This window comes from Nicotiana attenuata, chromosome 3 (genome assembly GCF_001879085.1).
Source record: "Nicotiana attenuata strain UT chromosome 3, NIATTr2, whole genome shotgun sequence".
Lineage (NCBI taxonomy): Eukaryota > Viridiplantae > Streptophyta > Magnoliopsida > Solanales > Solanaceae > Nicotiana > Nicotiana attenuata.
Genome location: NC_031991.1, coordinates 70,025,170 through 70,045,945, shown reverse-complemented (window position 1 = coordinate 70,045,945; position 20,776 = coordinate 70,025,170). Strand labels below are relative to the sequence as shown.

The 20,776-nt window shown below is 36.7% G+C and overlaps 1 protein-coding gene across 3 annotated transcripts; it reads right to left on the bottom strand.

Moving 5' to 3' along the window:
- On the bottom strand, positions 267-17,911 carry LOC109224054. Of its 3 annotated transcripts, none has more exons than XM_019388593.1 (28): positions 17,749-17,911; positions 17,426-17,624; positions 17,188-17,300; positions 16,948-17,064; positions 15,923-16,066; positions 15,452-15,799; positions 15,200-15,354; positions 11,979-12,100; positions 11,768-11,859; positions 11,014-11,254; positions 10,840-10,894; positions 8,911-9,059; positions 8,740-8,810; positions 8,459-8,632; positions 7,843-7,914; positions 7,189-7,290; positions 7,021-7,110; positions 5,842-5,917; positions 5,523-5,616; positions 5,356-5,425; positions 4,901-5,080; positions 3,781-3,903; positions 3,591-3,674; positions 3,290-3,474; positions 3,060-3,198; positions 2,894-2,953; positions 880-984; positions 267-782 (listed from the first exon to the last, which is right to left on the bottom strand). In XM_019388593.1, exons 1-28 carry the CDS (start codon positions 17,836-17,838, stop codon positions 669-671), a joined length of 3,564 nt encoding a protein of 1,187 aa, XP_019244138.1. In that variant the 5' UTR covers positions 17,839-17,911; the 3' UTR covers positions 267-668. The 3 variants fall into 3 exon arrangements, with proteins under 3 accessions (XP_019244138.1, XP_019244139.1, XP_019244140.1); XM_019388594.1 differs by having other exon boundaries at positions 15,614-15,799; XM_019388595.1 differs by lacking the exon at positions 267-782 and having other exon boundaries at positions 898-986; positions 2,895-2,953.

Genomic DNA, 20,776 nt, shown 5'->3' with positions numbered 1-20,776 from the left:
AATTGAAGTAATAAAATTATAAAACTAGACTAACTTTTAAGTTAAATATATTAATTGAGATAATTCAGGACTTCTATGATATATAGTTTCTTCATTGGTTGAAGTTAAAAGGATCAACAATCATCATTGTGTGGAACTACACTTTTTTCTTTAACTTTTATTTTGTAACAAAAATACAATTTTTAATTTAATGTATATAATTTTATACTCATTGAGACAGGGTACACGTGAGCGCGCGTACCTTAATACTAGTCAACAAATAAATATCCAAAGAACTAAGTCACCATCAATAACAAAGAGTCCAAGAACAGCAGCAATGAGAAGACTTGCATATTATTTGCTTCCGAGTTGACATAATAATGAATAATGACAACAGTAGCAACAGTATTAAATAATAACCTCGACATCTTTCTGCTCGTTGTGAGAAAGACGGGAACGAAAAACGAAGGTGGCGATACTATCTATTCCTAAGAGGCCAGCCACTCCACAGTCCACCCTCATTACATCTCAAAAACTCATGTATAACAACTAAAGACCTATACTCATTTTACAAACTTCCAGGATTTCATGGCATACCATTAAAGGGCAGCAACTGACCTGGGGCCTGAGGAGATCACATAACTTAAGGACTTCTTCCTTAAGACACCAATGTACAATATGAACAGCTTTTACATGAAATAACTCAACGACTTCTTCCTTCTGGAGCCCCCTTCTCCATACAGTTCATTCCACTGAAGAAGCTCCGTCATATTTATCGATTCTGATGAAACACTTGCACATATCTATAAAAAAACACCAAAAGCACTTGAATTTTTCTGATGAAGCAAAAATAAACAGAGAGCTTAAAGACAAATATGACTTTAAAAAAATTCAACTTACTCGCTCATGAGCGTTTTTAAAGTCGTCCATATTCAAAGGCCGAATGTCTGTATTGCCGCATGGTGTTGGCGTAGGTCTACCTTCTGCCAAAGCTGCATCATGTTCCTAAAATCCACTCCAAGCATGAGATTACAGTAGTAGCAAGTCTATTAAAGGGGAAATTTTATGAGTAGCAAATCAAGTGCATATTGTTGGAAATTCGGGGAGGAGGAGCACTTTTAATCAATCAAAATCTTTTGATGGCAAGTGGAGGGAAGTATTGCTTACTTCTTCCAACTTGACCTGAATAGTAATATTACAAAGGTATTTATAGGCATTCTTCTAACATGTACTTGGTCTAGTAGATGTATCATAATTTCATTATAGACTTTTTCCTTTCCTAAATGCATGTACAAAAACCAATTAATATCCTATTATATGAATTAAGAAAATCCCCTTATCAAAAAAAAAAAATGAATTAAGAAAATCTACATCCTTGAGATGGAACTAGCTTATTTTTCAACAATACTTCCAAAGCAGCTCCTACCATCTCCTTACAGTTACAATTCAGAATTAGGTAAAGGAATATTTACCCAAGGGAAAGCTATTTGAAAAGTATAACAATTTAAGAAGGGGAAAAGGGCCTGATATATCCCTCTACTTTGAAAAATAGTATTATATTGTCCCCCGTTATACTATCAGCACATTTAAGTCCCTGCCGTTAGAAAAGTAGCCACATTTACCCCTATTTTTAACGGAATTCCACACCAGCAATTAAAATTCCACCTGGAATGCCACGGTGAAAATTAATAGTTTTATCAATCATTTCTCAAATTGCTCTGACCCTAATAGGGAATCTACGGTTGTCGTAAATGGTTACAACCGCAGACCGCCGTATCTCCGACATCTTCCTTGTTGTGCGCTTCTGGAGAACTCCAAACTGGCTCATCTTCTCCACTCGTCTTCCTCTACACAGATTTGAAACCCAAATCCCCCAATCTGAAACATTTGGCTGCTGCGTTACCCACACCCCCTCTCCCAAAAGTAGGTTATTTTTTAGATATTTCCTTTGTACACTCTGCTTCTGTTAATTTTAGCAATTCCTATTGTTTCCTGCATTATTAACCTTTAAATTTACAAAGATCTGCAAGGCTGTAACTCCAACTAGCAAATTCTTATTTGGGATTGAGTTGATTCTTTACTTCTTGCAGTTTAAGAAAGAAAACATATCAGGAATAAAAAAAATAGAACTGGGTCAATTGCAGAGGAGCTTTGTTGGATATATGGTCTCTTTGTTTCATGAGCTATACCAGAAAAAGGAGGAATCTTTATATGGATTCTGCACTTTTTTTTCTTGTTTCTGTTGCATCTTTTCTTTGATTGAATGTTGTTTTGATTCAAAAGGAATTATTGGTAGGAGAAATCTCACTTTATGTAAAGAGAGGAGTGAGTTAAAAGAAGGGTAAGAAAATCAACGATGACAAAAAGAATTTCTTTTACTGACAACCTAATCGTCGTTTTGCTCTCAAAAGAACTAAGAAAATGATCCTCTTTCTAATTTAATTCGGGTTACGGGTTATTAAGGGGTTTGAGTCGGTTACTTCCACCGTGGCATTCCAGGTGGAATTTTAATTGCCGGTGTGGAATTCCGTTAAAAATAGGGGTAAATGTGGCTACTTTTCTAACGGCAGGGACTTATGTGCTGATAGTATAACGGGGGACAATATAATACTATTTATCAAAATAGAGGGATAAATCAAACCCTTTTCCCATTTAAGAAGAGGCATCTTCTTTTCCAAAATTGCAGAACCAAGTCCACTTCTTGAGATCCTTTACATTATGTTGATATGCCTACATCCTATTCCATCTTTGATTGCACATGGATGCCTCTACAATGTCCTAGCAAGCACTTAATAATGAAAAAGCAGAGAAACATCCAAACAACAGCGCCCATACTATCTGTTAAAGAAGGAATGCGCATTTTCTCTAGCAATTAAGGATTACGCGCACAAACATCAAATAAGAACTAGTATACCTTTTTTTCTTTTTCTAGGATTTCCCTAATGGGCCGATATGCAGCTGTAACACACAGATTCTGCAAAATAGCACACTTTAGTTAGAAAAAGACAGCATCTGCAAACATCATCAGGACACAGAAGAATATGGTGATTTATCATGCATAAATGAAATAGAAACGACACCTTAAGGTCACTTCCGGAATATCCATCGGTCAAACTTGCAACTGCATCCAGATCAACATCTGGAGCCAAGTCTTCTTTTGCAAGTATCACTTTTAGAATTTTCGCTCTATTTGGAGCATCTGGTAAATTGACCATCAGCCTGTTCATGAAATGACATGATAAGGAACATTAAGATTGACTGTGGAAATTTTCCTAATTCATTGATAAGTGCAAATTAATGGTCCTTTTACCTACGCGGCAGTCTCCTTATGACAGCCTCATCAAGGTCATATGGTCTGTTTGTTGCTGCAAGTACCAACACACGCTCAGTATCTTTTGTGCGCAGACCATCCCAATTCACCATGAATTCATTTTTCATTTTACGCATGGCCTCGTGTTCTCCTGGATTTTCCCGTCGTCCAAGCATGCTATCAACCTTAGGTAGATCGCATCGTGAGAGAGAGAGAGAGAGAGAGAGAGAGAGAGAGAGAGTAAGAAAATAGCATCAAATTAAATGGAAGAAAACATGAGTAGGAGTTCTAGGGAGCGTACTTCATCAACAAAGACAACACTTGGAGCAATTTTACTAGCCAGGGAGAAGACAGCTTTCACATATTTCTCGCCCTCACCAAACCACTGCAGCATGGAAAACAATAGTAAGGTTTATACAGGCCAAGAAGCACCTTTGAGCAAATAATCCATACTCGATAGAACAGTCTAACAAACTCCAATTGAAGCAAACCTTTGAAGTGATACTCGACATCGAAATATTGATAAAGTTTGCACCCGCTTCAGTCGCAACAGCTTTCGCGAGCATGGTTTTCCCAGTTCCAGGGGGTCCAAATAGAAGTATTCCCTTGCATGGCTGCAATGTAAGCAGTTGAAGAACATAATTCTTCAGTACGAAAACTTACGCAATCACATGACAATACATGTGATATTCATGTCTGATACAAAGAAGAGTACCCAGCAAAGCCAAATAAGAGAGCATTTATGCACAGAAACCTTCTCTTCTACCCCCACCAGAAAGAGAGTAGTACAGGAAGCTTCTCTCACCCTACATACTTTTCTCTGTGCCAGTTTATGCGGCAGCCTTTCCTTTTAGTTTGTTCCAAAAAGAATCACAACTTTCTAAATTTGGAAACAATTTAACTTAGACTTACCTTTTTACCCTTAATGACAAGCTTTTATAACCATACAAATGTTATATCATGTTTAAAATCACATGTTTCAAAAGTCCTTTAGCCACGCAAATGTTATGACGTGTATAAGATCGCAAGTCTCAGAAGTCTTCGTTTCTTTCTTAAACTCCTTCCCCAGTCAAATTATTCCACAATAAATTAAAACAGGGGGAGTAATAATTTTTATCAATTTGATTATCCATACCAAGGATCTCACAAAGATCAAGAGAATGGAAATATATTAAAATTATTGAAACGGGAAAGTGACACGTAAATAAACAAGAAACTAAACAAATTCAAGAAGCAAAGCAACAAGTAAGAAAATTTACAAGATTTTGTTTATGTTAATTTTACAGTCAGCTATAAAAGTGATGCAGCCACACTTGATGCATATTCTAATTTGCACCTTAAAAGACTCATGTGAACTAGTACCACAGTACCGCGAGAACTCAGTTTACTAACCTCAAAATAAAAATTCACTAAAAGTAAACTAAGGTCATCTTTTTCTCCTTTTACATTTTGTCAGCACCACAACAAATGGATGAAAAGAGTTGACAGAAACAATTCAGAACATCTGTGCTAACAGTTAAATCTTTGAACACAAGGTCAAACACTACTAAACAGCCAATACAGTTGCACATAAAAACAACAATGTAAACAAGCAAGTTTAAAGATGAAAACCTTGGTTAGTTGACCCTTGCAGAAAAGTTCAGGTCTTTGTAAAGGAAGCATGACCAGCTCTTTTAATGTATCCTTGACATTTTCAAGTGCACCAATATCATCAAATGTGACTCCAATATCACTGGGGGGAATAACATCTGCTAGAAGTCTCTTCTCAAATTCATTCTCCGTCACAATATCCTGAGTCATACAAACAATTCGTTCGCAAGTTATATGTCAAATATCTCCCACAGTCGAATTAAGATAGCATCTCAATTAAGTTTAGCAAGCCCCCAGGGCTTATTTCAAGTGGCAAAGGTCGAGGGACTTAGGTGGAGAAGGGTAGAGGGGCAGGCCCATTAACCCCGAGTTTTGAAGGCCGTGGTTGGTCCTAAGGGTTGACCCAGACAAAGTTCTTGTTCATCAAAAAAAGAAAAAACTGAAGTTTACCAAACCACCAGAAAGAAGGTGATCACCTTAAGCGACTTCTTCAAGCTCTTGCTTTCATTTTGCATAGCTTGTAGAATTTCCAACCCATACTGAATGCTGCTAGATTGAAAAAAGATTACCTAGAACTGTTCAATACCACGAATAATACAGTTAAGCGAACCAATATACTCTCAGCTGCTGGTACTTCTATTACCTCACAGGAGACAAAACAAGCCTAACGTCAGGATCTGCATCAAGGTTCTGCATCAAATGATGGCTCAAGGCCCATCCAACCACCTTCTCTGCACCTTCAAATCATCAAAAGAAAGAGAAAAGAGAAAACTAAATTGCTTATCTTTACACAACAAAATCAAATCAAATGACAAATATAAGTTCTTTCCACTTCGTGAAACAATGACAGGTATGGTATGACTTAACAGAATACAATGTGAAGTAGCCTGACAACCTCCTTCACCCCCACTCCCCTTACCCACACAAAGAAACTGTAAACGGTATGAAAAGAAGTTGCTTACTTTCAACAGAAAAAGTCTGGTCTTTGATGCACAAAGTGTCAAGTCCATCACAGTCCAATCCATTCCGATTAAGAACCTATCCCAAAAAAGGGGAAGAATCAACCAACAATTTTAAAAAGTAAAAAAAATAATGAGTTTTTCTTTAATCTCTTGACCTTGCATATCAGGTATTCAACTTGTTCACACAATTAAAAATAAAATAATAGAGCTCATTAATCTTAAATAATTTGCACTGCCTCAGAATGCTGGGAAATGTTGCCCACTTCCTGGGGAAGAATAGAACTAAATGGTGCACCGTGTTCTGTTGCCAAATTAGAATGACAACTCAAAATTCCAGAAAGAGGCAGAAGCTGAAAGTACAAACGACCCAAAGGTACAGATGTTGTCTGATGAGAAGTGATTCAAAGGAAATTTCGTCACCCTCAGCAACAATGTTTTTCCTCTTTGCCTCTACTTCTCCACGTTGCTTTTCCATAAGAAGGTTGTAATGAATCAAAGAAAGTTAATGATCTCCAATCCTTCTTATTTTCTTAAACATATAGGATAGCCCACCCCCCACCCTCCCCAACCCCAAACAAAAAGAAAAAGGGATCCATGTTGATAAAATGGAGAAGCCTGTCTAGCAGCAAGGAAAGAGACATGAAAATAAGTTTTGTTTTTGCTGCCTCGAACCAGGACAAGATACTTGTCTGGCAGGTGATGGTACAACACTGACAGAACTTGCTACGGCAAGCTGGAGCTATCACTAAGCAAACCAGGAGGGTTTGAAAGCGACTACATCGATGACGAGTGACATCTACCATGGCCCTTTTTGGTGTAAAGAGAATTCCTTGACGGTGGTTCGACCATCCTATTTGTTTGTGCATTTTAACAACTATTTGGTGAACTAGTGATATATTTCTGGAAAAAAAAAAAAGGAACAGCGAGGCACGCATTATCATCAAACTTTGATTTATGTTAAGCAGTAGTTTCTCTTCAACTTTTCTATATAATCAAAAGCAAAATTCATGCCGAGAAAAACGAACCACCAAAATTGAAGCTGGTCTCTTCACCCGAATGCAAGAGAAGCCAATTGATTTAAATACTGAACAGTTCAAATATTAAGTATACATTTTCAGCAAGGATGATTAGCAGCAACATAATCAACAAACAGGTGAAAGATAGGTTACAAGCTCTTACTGTTCGCAAGCTATTCAAATTTCCTTTCATTTTTAGGGTATCAGCATCTCGATCCAACTGTTGCTTCCAAGCAGATAAAAGCGCTTCATCCTGCAATAGCCATAACAGATCATCAGTTATACAAGACAGTAAAAGCATAAAAAAATTCTAAAATTTTGAAAAACAGACCTGTGGCATGTGAATGGTCACTTTGTTGGGGAAAAGCTTCGTCAGAAGTTTAGTTGTCTTGGTAACTTCCTTCCCCCTGTCATGCAACTTCCCAAAACTATCCTGAGGTCATCAAAGTTGGGTACTATAAGCCCGTGGGTTAAAGTTCAAGGAAAAAAAAAATCCAAGTGGGAGTAACATTGGCACAAGGGACAGACTATGTCCAGAGAAAAGGAACAACACAAAGCGCCAGGCTTAGGGTTGCCAGATTCCAGCTTTTCAGATGTAACGACTTAACAAAGTTGGTGAAAAGAAAAAACCATCCACTTTAAATAAGAAGGAAAAGAAGTTCAAATCAAAGAGAATTGGAGGCTTGTTCATAAAGGAAATAAAGATGTGCCATAGGTCTATCCGCAAGAAATTGATCAGTACGATGCAACATAGTATAGTACACTCATACTATGGGTACTGCTTTCCCAAAATACCCCCCCCCCCCCCCCTCAAAAGGAAGAGAAAAGAAAAAGAATACAAAGAAGAGAATAGACACAAAAAAAACCACTGTTTTCAATTGGCATCATCATGTACAAAATACTTGCAGAAAGAAAAGTACACAATTAAAAAAAAGCATACTACACCCCAGGAATTTATGGAAGAAAAGATTGAGAGAGTATATACCGGGAAAGCCAAATCGAGCAAGGCAGTTTGATTGCTGCCAAATTTGGTGAAGAGCAATCCCCCAGGATGTGACTACAAGGGAGCAGACGCGAAAAAAATGTTAACCTTATCCCAACTAATAAACAGTCAATAAAAAGATAAACAATTTTAAAAGAAAATTTAAAACCCACACACACTATTGGAGAGAGGAGAAAGAAGCAAAGAATCCGATAACACCGCTATACATAATAAAATCGATGCCGTAGAAAACTTTTCAAAACTATTTTGTGTTATATCTGCACGTTAATCACAAAGCATATGATAAAGCAGAAGTCAGGCACTCAACCCAATTTAATAAATCTTTGTATAGTTCCCATGCGGACCTCCACCAGTCATGCTATAACTTAATCTAAGGGTTGGCCAAGACGGATTTCTCGGTCATCAAAAAACAAAGATTCACCGCTCACTTTCCTATCATGCCTCTCCCTCTATACACCTATGACTTCTTAATCAAGAAATTTAATCCCTAAAAGATTCACACTAGAGCGCTCTGCCTCCTAGCACACAGCATGTGCATACCGAAAACAAAATAATTGTATACCACTACAACATTTAACAACCTGGAAAGCAAAAGTACCTTTTCCTTACGGTTATCTGTATGAGCGTGAGATCCTATAACAACGATATTAGCAGGAAGCTTTTCAAGCCGACTTTTGAAAGTTGAACACGATTCTGAATTTCCTGCCATAGATTTCTCAGCATCTTTCATAAATAAAATGAAGGGGGAATTTCTGCTTTCGTTGAATACAACCTAATAAGCAGAAAGAAATTAACAGAGATAATTAGGACCCTAGAATAACCAGAAAAGTGACTACAAGTTCAACAGTGTTAGTCTCAAAGTAATCATAAGGATCAAACCTCAAACAGTGTGCTTATGAGTAACTTGTCCAGATCATCGACACCTGTGGCTTCCAAGCGCAAATCACTGGCTGAGAGAGAGAAAGAGATGACAAAAAGCAAAGATTAGATTCTGCATTACTGAATTTGACAAATTAAAGGAAAATGAAAGTATGACCATGCTGGAAATACCTTTGCAAAAGAACCCATGACCTTCATCACAAAGACCCCCAAGGTTAACCCCATCTGATATAGGCTTATCAAACCTTACACCAATTTTTGATGATGGATTATCTTCAAAAGGCAACACAACCTTCCCTCGAGTCCCAAAAGCTGGGCCCCTAGTAACCCGTACCAAGATAGATAACTTTAAATAAAGCAGTTTTAAAATGTACTGTAACTGAAGCAAAGGCACTCTTGCAGAATAAAATGTTTAAAAGCATGACTAGTTTACAATCAATAATATGAGGAAGTTAAACACGATCCGAAATCTCGAAAACAAAAATCGAATAAAACGATAATAGAGAAGTATTAGACAAATTTTAATCTTTAAAAGGACAAGGCAATAGATGAAAAAGGAGGAAGAACTGAAAAAGAGATTATATGCATCCATAATGGAAGTCCATATGAAATCAAATTATGGAGAACGCATCGAGATTCAAGTAAAACATAAAGTTGACAAATACAAAAGGCACCAAAACAATGTTGCAAGTAAAAGCATGCAATGCATGTGCACGCCATGCCCAGAACAGAATTCGATCAAACAGCGCCTCAATCCAAAAGTTCCACAAAATGAAAAAAAAATTATAGAAGGTAACACCTTTGGGAACGGCACTGAATTCATGCAAGTTGCATGCTCAATATTAACGCACATTGTCAGAACAGAAGATCCGCCTTCAAGTTCACTACTAAGATAAATTGATAAAATGGACTTGCCACCTATCACTTTCATCTTATCGTTATATTCAAAGAATTTTAGATTTGATTATTTGAATCTCTGGTTCTTGCAAAAGCTATCAGGGTCTTTTGGTGAAAAGAAATAAATCAAAGCTATTAAGATATTAGGTCTCCGAATAGGTTAGGGATTTGTGAACCCCCTCTTGGGATTATTTACTATATCTTATAAACATCCATATGGCAAGCAACAACGGGACTACGAGATGCTTTAAGAGAAAAATACTATCACAGTTAATAACGAGTTAGGTCTCCAAATAGGTTATAAGGGATTATTTGTTGTTGTTGTTGTACAGCAGGTCCAAAACACTCACACTTCAAATTCCTCCATATTATTTATTTGACTCATTAAAGTTCCTGCAACTCATATGCTCTCCTAGTTTTTTTGGAAAAATTGGTAGTATAGTACGGAAATTTATGGACAAAAGTGGAAGCAAAACACCCTCCCCCCCCCCCAGGGGTTCATGGTAAATAAAACAAAATTTTAGCACATCAGCTTTTATTTAGAATGTGTTTGAATCTAATTAAATGAGCAAAAAGATGACACTAAAGAAATAAATATAGCCAATCATGTTGATTTGTGTTTTTGTTTGGCTAGGAAAGAAAAAGACGAACTGATATGAGTTGCTTGACTTCAAAAGTGCTCTTAAAATTTTCAAACTCATTGCCATGACCACCTTTGGCATTATTGACTAAACTATGTCTCTATTCCCAACTTCACTTGCAGACAGGCAAAAAAGAAACAATTGAACTTGTCTACATAAGCCCCTGAATCATCCCCACAAATGGACCTAATCAGAATATTGATAAGCATACTGTTCTCTCCTGTATTCCGTTCCTAATATCTCAACCTAAACAAGTTGTTCTACCTTACAATTTAATTGGATATTACAGCAAAAAGAAAGGCATACTCTAGCTTGATAAATCACAACAATGCAATCTATCTTTTGATAACCATAACAGTTATACTGCTTGGGGCAAAAGCAGTGCATCATTTTCAAATGCATCCAAATTCAAAACAAAAAAGTTTCAGAAAAAGCGTTAACAGATACAATATTAAAAAAAAATACAAAAATAACATCAGGTAGTGAATGACTAAACTCATTTTGGGCAGAGAAATAGTAAATGATAGAAGGTTTCAAGAAGAAAACGTTCTCTAGGACGTACCTGGTGGAGGCTGAGTACACACCACCAGAAGAACCAATGAATCTCACCCTATCACCTAAATATTACCGACATTGGTTACTAAGATAAAAGAGCAAACAAAACCATAGAATACTTAGATACTCAAAAAGATTAGACGAGTAACAACTGACAAATATTAAAACCCAAAGGCAATACCTGTCCTAAACAAGGTATTCTTCGATGTTCCGGTTAAAGAGGTTACATTGCCACTCTCCATCTTTGGTTGTGCTTCCAAACCCAAAGGATCAGTCAGAGTGTTGGTATTAACTGCTTGACCAGATGACGACCCATTGCCGTTAGGCCAATCGGGTTCTCCAGGAATCTGCTTGGAGTTTGTGGACATCTTATGTGAACTGCATCCCTCTTTTAGTAATTCAGCCTCCTTCGCAGATAGACCCTGAATGATAAGATAGTCATCCATAACTTGCATTATGTTATAACAGTTTAATGGCAGTAAAAGGGGCAACAGTATGACAAAAACCAAACATGAAAAGTTTACTAGTTTGATGATTCTAGAAACTCAGAAATAAAGCAAGAATTCCCACTGTTACAAAATAGGAAGACATCTGACATCCCCCCACGCGAAAACACTTAGAGAAAAAAGAAGTTTTTTCACAATGTTGATGTTACTTCCATATCATCCCAATATGTCCATAACCCCTTTTAAGTTCAAAAACCCGGCTATTTCCACTTTTAGTGACTATAGATCCCGAAAGAGGTCCACCATAAATCCCAACAATGTTGTAACATGACAAGTGGCAATCGACGCATTCATAAATAAAAGGTTGACCTAAACAAGGTAGGAATCAAAGTAGTTCAGGAGCAGGGGATGTCAAAGACGGCTATGAAAATCATGACAAGGTATCATGCAATCCGTCCTTAGAAAAAGATAACATGAATAATGTCTTACACCCAAAAAGGAATGGCTATCAAATATAAGCAATTTAGCTCCATAATAATGAGCAAGTGCCTTTGCCAGCATCTCCTGATATATCTCAGATCCTGCTATACAAAAGCAGAAGTGGTTAATACGCGGACATTAAAATTTATTACCAAGAATCTACAAGAAAAACAATTAATAAGAAGTATTTCAATACAAAATACTAAGGAAAGCGACTTACCTGCAGGACCTGAGAGCAAAATTCTTGGGTTGATAGTAGGTAGCTCAGATGTATATTTTACTTGTTCTTTATGCTTCAGGTGTATATATGAAGACGCAATCAGCACATTTTTTGTGTTCTCACTGCAAGTTCAGATATCAACGAATCTTCACCAACCATGTTGTTGGAAATAAACTTAATATTTTATATAATTAACTACTATGAGTTTGCTAACCAATTAAGAAAAAAAATCAGGCACAGCTAGTCCTGGGAAACAACCAACAGAATATTATCACGACAATGCTCAGCAAGGAACAGAGAATCGAATGCATTCTTTTAGCAACTTGAGAAGTAGTTCATAACATTAGTAATGCACTTATTGCACTCGGTCCACCTGAAATAAATCACATTTGTAAATGCTAGCACTGCCCAAAGGGCAGTCTTTAGCCCTGAAAGAAATCACATTTTGGAGTGTGATCTTTCATTGCATTAAAAGATGGTAAGGTTCCTTTGGGAGCAGAAAAACTTAATTATTGAACGCAAATTTTCACGCAGAAAAATTATGATAGACCCCCCCCCAACCCCCAACCCCACCCCACACACACACACACTTGCAACCAAAAAACAGAGGAAACACTTGCCTGCAGCCTACTCTTGTTGGTAGGTTAAAATAAGTTATATTACCATTAAGCTACCCATTTGGGCAACTTTGAAATACTGAATTTCAGTACTTGCAACTACTTGTTTGGTCATGAATAGTTGCAAATACTATGTCCAGTATTTAAACTTCATGGAAATATTACAGTAGTGGTTTGAAGGTGTGTTTCAGGTGAAATACTAGTTACCACTAACGATCTTCAACTTTTTTCCAAGTGAATTCATGTTCAGAAACTTCCACAGACTTTTCTCCAGCTTAAGCCAGAAATACATTTTTTTTTTCAACTTCAACATAAATATTGTCCAACGCCTACTTAACTGTATCCATTAACTCATCCTCCTAGATGTTTTTTCTATGACAAACTCTTTTTTCTAATGATAAATTTTTTACGTTCTAGATAGGCACAAACTCTCAAAAGAAATACATTGAGAACATTTTTACAGCTACATTTTTGCATTTGAAATTCCAGAAAAAAGCTTAATTTAGCTTTTTTCATCTTCTAGCAGTAATATTTTACAAACAAAGAATACTCTTTGTCATTTAAACTAATGCACAAACATTTTGACATGGCAATTGCCCGAAGCACGGGTAACAAAAAAAGTTTTTTGTGAGGGCTAAAGAGCAAACAAAGGCACTTCACAAACAAGTTATGATTGTGACCTCGTAACAGATCGGCACAAGTTGTAACTCGCTAACATCATTCAGAAATGCAACAGTCCAAGGGCTTAAAGCAAAAACTGCTTCATTGAAGTGAAATCCACAATAAAAAAGCAAGTATAAGAGCGGCGGATTCGGGTAGGTAGCTAAAATATAGGCACTCTGACTGAAAAATCGATGGAATTAGTGGATACCCCAAAAAGGAAGAGAGTAGATATTGTATGCGTTCAGGAAACTAAATGGACAGTGCAAAAGTCTAGAGAGATAGGTAACACAGGGTTAAAAATTATGGTATTGTGAAAAATAGGAATGAAGAGGGTATTATTGTAGAACCAGGACTTAAAGATAAGGTTGTAGAGGTAAAACGAGTTGGGGATAGGATTATTGTAGTACGGCTTGTATAGGGAAGAGAATCAACGTTATTAGTGCCTATGCTCCGCAAATAGGATTAGATGTAGAAGCTAAAGCTAAGTTGTGGGAGGATATGGATCGTTTAGTTCAACAGATTCTAGGGACCAACAAATCTTTAGGGGGAGGGGGGCCTAAATGGTTATGATAGTGATGGTTTTTAACAAGTACATGGTGGTTATGGTTATGGTACTAGGAATGATAAAGGGAAAACTATTTTAGTATTCGCTTTAGCTTATGATTTAGTAGTAGCTAACGCATATTTTAGAAAGAGAATTCGCACATAGTAACTTATAATAGTGGTTTAATCATAGTAAATAGACTTTATCCTTACCAAAAATGGGGATAGAAGTACATGCAAGGACTGCCAGGTCGTTCCAGGAGAAGCGATGACCACTCAACATAGGTTTAGTAGTCCTAGATGTAAAAGCTTAAGTGCAGAGTGGAAAGGAGATGACTTGCAAACTACTTGAGGATAAAATAAGAGAAAATCGCTTAAGATGGTTATGACTTGCGTCGACCTACGGATGCACCGGTCCATGGTGTGAAACTATGATGGGAAAAGGTGTTAAAAGGGGACAGACTAGACCCAAAATCACATGGAAGAAAGTAGTCTCGAAAGACCTATACATCCTTTGAATCAATGCAGACTTAGCTAAATATAAAGGCACAATGGAAGAGAAAGATCTTTATAGGTGATACCTACTAGTTGAGAATAGGCTTTAGACATGGCAGAGAACTACTAATATCATTCTTATTATTAATAAATACTATTATCTATATACACTTATCCTTATTTTTTACTTTGAATTATTTTTTATTTTGGTAATGATGAGGATACCAGTTGAGCTTAAAGAAGGAAATGAGGATCCATATCGCCGACCCAAACTTGAGACTGAGGCGTAGTTGTTGTTTTATATTTAAGTGAGCCAGGAAATAAGACAATCAAGCAACAAGCACTAAGCTATGAAGTGTACATTACAGCGAATAAAAACATTCTGACTTTTATATAAGCTTCTTTGAAATATATAAGTTCTTGAAGCTTCTTGCAAATAGTGGAACATCAGTTACCTGACATGTTCTTTTAATCTTTTAACTTAAGAATTGTCTCTCTTTACTGTAAGTTAGAATTTTCGCCGTAAAGTAGTAAGTGAAGACTGCATACTTTGTTGGTTTTGCATTTTATGCAAGAGTTTTTCTGTACTATCAAATTCCTTCCAGTAACTACAAGAGCACTTTAGTGAAAGTTGCTCCCACACAGCCCAATTACTAAACCACCACCTGCTAGTTACTCCATTTGTAGATATCACTTGAAGCCTAACACAGATGTCCTACTCCCTCTGAATTTAACAAGTATCAACAGTGCCAATAAACTTGTTAAGGTTGACATTTTTCACAATTCACGTGATGAGCGAAATAATCAAAAGTGCCAAGAGTAACAAGCAGAAAGCCACAAGTATAAAGGACTATAAGAAGTATACGGTGTAATACGATAATGCACAGTGGTCTTGGGGCATACCTTAAGTAATATGGAAAGCTATCAAATGAAACTTCTAGCTGTTGTCCATCAACTATTGCAGCATGAATCTCTTCTTTAAATACTGCACATCTTAGAGACACCCCTGTTGCGGAAGCTGGCATTGCATCTCTGGTCCAGTCTCTTTCCTCCAGTATCTGTCCATGCATAATTCTAATTAGTTTATCTCACATATAAGTGAGCTCATACCCATGATAAAATACAAAAAAGAAATAAATTAGTTCGACACTTTACATTGCCTGCCTCTCTGCCAGAGTTCAGGTCTCCATCAAGAGGAAGGATCTTGCTAACATCAGCAGCACTGCTGCTGCTAACATTTGCAGCTGAGTCGACTTTGAGGCCATCAAGCTCATCTTCATGAATAACAGGGGAAGAAGGCATCTCATTCCCACTAACCTGAGACGTAGGTTTCAAGCGCGACGGATCTTGCCGCAGGCTTGAAAGCGATGCCAAAATGGAAGCACCAGCTACAGCTGAAGCATCTCCTGCTCTCTTTTCAACGCGCAGCAATTTACCTGCACTGGTCCTAACATCTGAAGGAGGCGACTTAACTCCAAGCTCATATGGAAGCTGCTGAAATATCTATACATGCCAATGTCAAGGATATTTCCTACAAATCATGTAGCCAAAAAAAAAAAGAAAAAACAGAACTTGACAAAACCCATAAAAAATTCAGAAAAAACACGAAAGTAACTCTAAGGATACATAAGCATGATTTCCCACAAGACCAAAAGCAAGCCCATCACCCGAATTGAGAATGCAACTAGTATTCTTCTTTATTGTTTTTCCATTAACTTGCACAGATCCTTTGCCTCTGCTCTCGAGCACAGCAACCCAATTTCCTTCATGCTGATCATTTTCACAAACAATGAGCACTCATACTGCATATACACAGTGTGAAGTTCATCTCCGAAAAAAAGAATATAAAATAAACACCAAAGTGAGAACGGATATATTTGTTCCAAGAGTGAATTTTCATATGCAGTGATTCAAAGCCAGGTACGGAAAAAATTCCAGGAGCACCCAAAGATCAATTACTCCAAATAACTTGAAAAGGTTCAGACAACATGTAAACAGTGCTATGAATTGTTTATAACTTTTAAGCAAAATTTTAGAACGTGGAGATTTATCAACATGGGCAGTAGCTGTTACAGTCTAGCATTAGTGATCCGGAAAAAATGGCAGGGCCACACCAAGTTAGCTTGTGGTACAGATTAGTTTTAAGGGAAAAGGCCTAAAAATGCCACTCAACTTTCAGAAATGGTCTATCCATGTCATCCGTTAAAAAATGCTCATTTCATGCCACTGCCGTTAAAGAAATGGCCCATCCATGCCATTATTGACTAACGGCAGTGGCATGGATGGGTCAAATAAAAATTGAGCCGTTAGTCAATAATGGCATGGATGGGCCATTTCTTTAACGGCAGTGGCATGAAAATAGCAATTTTTTAACGGATGGCATGGATAAACCATTTCTGAAAGTTGAGTGGCATTTTTAGGCCTTTTCCGTAGTTTTAATTGCAATCTTGGACAGAAAGAGTCCATGAGCTGACCAAAAGAACGGCAGAAATCCAAATTACCAGAGTTTCTTTTTATTCTTTATTTCTTCTTTTTCCCAGATTCTTTGTATTAATACTGTCACCGGCACAGGGAAAAGTCTTAAACCCATGGTCAGATAGCAACAAAATTTGGGAATAGATCGGGGTAAGAACCAGAAATTGAAGCAATACCTGTGTAAGCCTTAATGAACATAAGGTTGCACTAACTGTTTGGTGCTTGATATGCAGATGAGCGTTTTTGCTAGAACCAACCAAGAAATTCGTAGCCGAAACATGTATAGTTGGGTTCTGCAGTACATATGAAACCAAATAAATATACTATCTTGAATTGCAAAACAAAAACTCCAAACAAATGGGAGTTACAACAATCAAATTGCATTCAAAAGAGAATCTTGATGCAAGAAAGATAACCTGTGGATACTCTGACATAAGCCAACACCAAGGCGACGTAGTTTCAGAACCTTGATTCTGCTTCCTCAAACTCATGGAACTCCTCGGTTTATCAACTATAGCAGGTGTTGCCCCTAAAACCCCAGAAAATGAGAAAGCAACGAACTTACATAAACTTTGGATATGATCAGGATTCAAAGTAAACAGTAGTAGTAAAAAAACAGTAAATTTCGCAATAAAAAGGTTAAAAGCGAGTTGCCTTCTGTTATAGGTGCGACAACGGATACGGCAGGTGCATCATCAATCTTGGCAGCGGTCTCACCGTCGCCGGAAGTAGCCTGAGGAGTAACGGCGCCGGATTCCGGCGGGTCAGTAGAGCCTAACTCCTTGGGATTCTCCGTCGGCGGTGGAAGAGACGACTTCGGTTTCTCCGACGACTCCGCATTATTATTATCTACCTAAAATCACCCAATCCAAATAAAAACAAAAATGAAAAATCAATAAAATTTGACTCACCGAACATAAATAAATAAATGAAAATAAAAGATAACGGCAGAGCCAATTGAAGTGAGCTGAAATTACCTTTTGGCGTTTGGAGGAAGAATCGTCGGAGGAGGAGGACGACCGTTTAACAGTGGACGGCAGAGATCCACTTCGTCTCGTCGCAACCATTTTTTCCTTGAGACAGAAAAAACTCTGCAGAGAGAGAAAGAGAAAAAGAAAGAGTAGTTTGGGTTTTCTTTATTTCTTGGTGTTTTCTTTTGATTTGTATATTATTATTATATTATTAGATGGGGGTATCAGCGGGTTGGTGCGGGGAAGATGAATCCAAAATTAATTCGGATAGGAGTATTCCACCTTCACACTTTTTAGCTTTTTTATTATTTTTAATTTTTTTCATTTATTGGATGGTTGTTATATATAGCTTATTAATGTATGTATCCGATTGTATTGTACTATTATTTTGATCTAAGTAATATTTGGATAGATTATATGTATTTTTGTCATTTTATAATGTCACATATTAACAATTTAAAAAATATGCATACAATATTATAAACAAAAAAAGCAGAGTATGAGTTAGAGCAATTATTAATTATGAAGAGTAAAATATAATTATAGTTAGGGAAAGATGAGGGGAAAAAAAATAACGATGTGATCATACCAAATCGATTGTTACGTAAAAGGGGTCTTTTCATTTTTATATAGCAACAAATTTAACAATACAATACAATATAATAAAATTAAAAATAACAATCAAAAGAAACATTATATAAAGTAACTAACACAATAGGATACAATGTGTAACAACCATCCAAACAAACTGTTAGATGCTCAATATCTTAACTTTTCTCTTTTGTTGTTAATCACTAAGCATTTAAGGAGTCAAATCAAATTGAATTTTAGTAATAATCAGTGTTTTAAAAGGCATTTTCAGGGCGAGGCGCACCAAAAATATCCCAAGACGATGGTGTGGGGCGAAAGTCTCAAGAGGTGTACGCCAGGGCGTTTGAGATACGTTTTTGTAGTGAGGCGTAAGTCCCAGAGACTTTTTCAAATTAAAATAAAATTGTTGAATAAATCCTTCATATAATACTCAAATTCTTAAAAGTCAGCTTGTAATTACTCAAAAGTTTAAAAAGTAACTGAATTTTTTTGAATTTAAAAGTCAAGACCTTTTTTGTTGATTGAGGCCCTAATTTATGGTCTTTCCCAATTTTTTATCTTGCCCGCAAGTCTGCTAATTCCCAAAAGCAAAGAATATCCAATTTTTCTTTTACAAATACTTAGAGAACTTCATTCTCCTTCATAGCAGCAAGTTCAAAGTTCAAATTGTAGGTTAGTTATCCGTTCTTTTCGACTCAAGTTACTTGTGCTTGTAAGTAGCGTATAGTAGGTTATTTTGACTAGTTTTTTGCGGGGATGGAGAAGAGCGTATTTATAGTTTTCTTCAATTCTTATACAATTTTACTTGTTTATAAATATTTACTGTAATTATATTATTTTATGAAATATTAAAAATTAAATATTCATGGGGCTTACGCCTCGTACCTCGGCATATGTAAAACGCCCGCACTTACGCCTACGCCTTTTAAAACAATGATAATAATAACATTAACAGCTCAAGTAATCAAATTTGATATTAACTTATATCCAATTGCAGAGTTCATGATACTATCATAATACTCCGTTTGTTTCAATATATGTGAATCTATTTTCTTTTTAGTCTGTGCCAAAAAGAATGTCTCTTTTCCTTATTTGAAAACAAATTATCTTTATGCAATGATTTGTAGCCAACAAAATATATGTGCCTCGTTTTACACCACAAGTCAAAAGTTTCTCTCTTTTGTTAAACTACGTGCACAGTCAAATAGGTTTACATAAATTAAGATGGAGGAAAAATTAGTTAACTCATCCCTCAGGGTCCTGCTTACTTTACATGTTTTCAGGATGAGATGTGGCATGTGATGAGTGGATGAGGCTAGAATGACTCTCTTTTCGATGTATATAGTGAGGCACCGCTTCTATTTCATGGTGGTTATAGTGTTAGATACACCCAGTGGGATAAAATTAGGAATGAAGTTATCCGAGAAAAGGTGGGAGTGGCCCTTGTAGAGAATAAGATGTCGGAGGCGAGGTTGAGATGGTTTTGGCATGTTAAGAGGAGAAGTATAGAAGCCCCAGTTAGAAGGTGCGAGCGGTTAGCCTCGATCTTATTAGGCGGGAGTTAGGTCTAAGAAGTCTTGGGGAGAGGTTATTAAGCAGGACATGGCGCAACTAGAGCTGACTGAGGACATGGCCCTATACAGGAGGGTGAAGAGGTCAAAGATTAGGGTAGAAGGTTCGTAGGTAGTTGAGCGTTTCTCTTTGTCTGACTCAATTCGCTAGCATTAGTGTTAGTATGATATCTTTTATCTATAGATGGCTATTACTACCTAGAGTTTGACTGCATTCTTGGATTCGATCTTATTTATCTTGTTGTTATTCCTACTTGTTGCAATTACCTTTTCTTTTTCAGTCGTTTTCTAGCCCAGGGTCTATCGGAAATAGCCTCTTTGCCCTTAGGCTGCGTACATCTTACCCTCCCCATACCCCACTTGTAGGAAACTACTGGGCTTCTTGTTATTGTTATTGTTGTTGTTGTTGTATAATGTTATTTGTCCTACTCCTAAGGTTAGATGCACTGTCATTCAGAAGTCAAACTTATTTAAATTTTATATATATATATATATATATATATATATATATATATATATATATATATATATATATATATATCGTCAAGAAAAGAACAATTGACCATAATTTCGATAACTTTTTTGGGCAGTGTATGCAACTAATAACATGATTAAGGGTGTGTTTGGTATGAAGGAAAATATTTTCCAATTTTCCTATGTTTGGTTGGCTTAAATATTTTGGAAAATATTTTCCTTATCAACTTATTTTCCTCCCATTGGAGGAAAATATTTTCGTTATCAAGAGAAGGGAAAACATTTTTCAAAATTCCTTCTCAACATTCCCCATCCTCACCAACCCACCACCCCCCTCTCTCCAAAAAAGGTTTTTTTTTAAATTTCAGTTTTTTTGTTACCACGCACCCTACTACCAC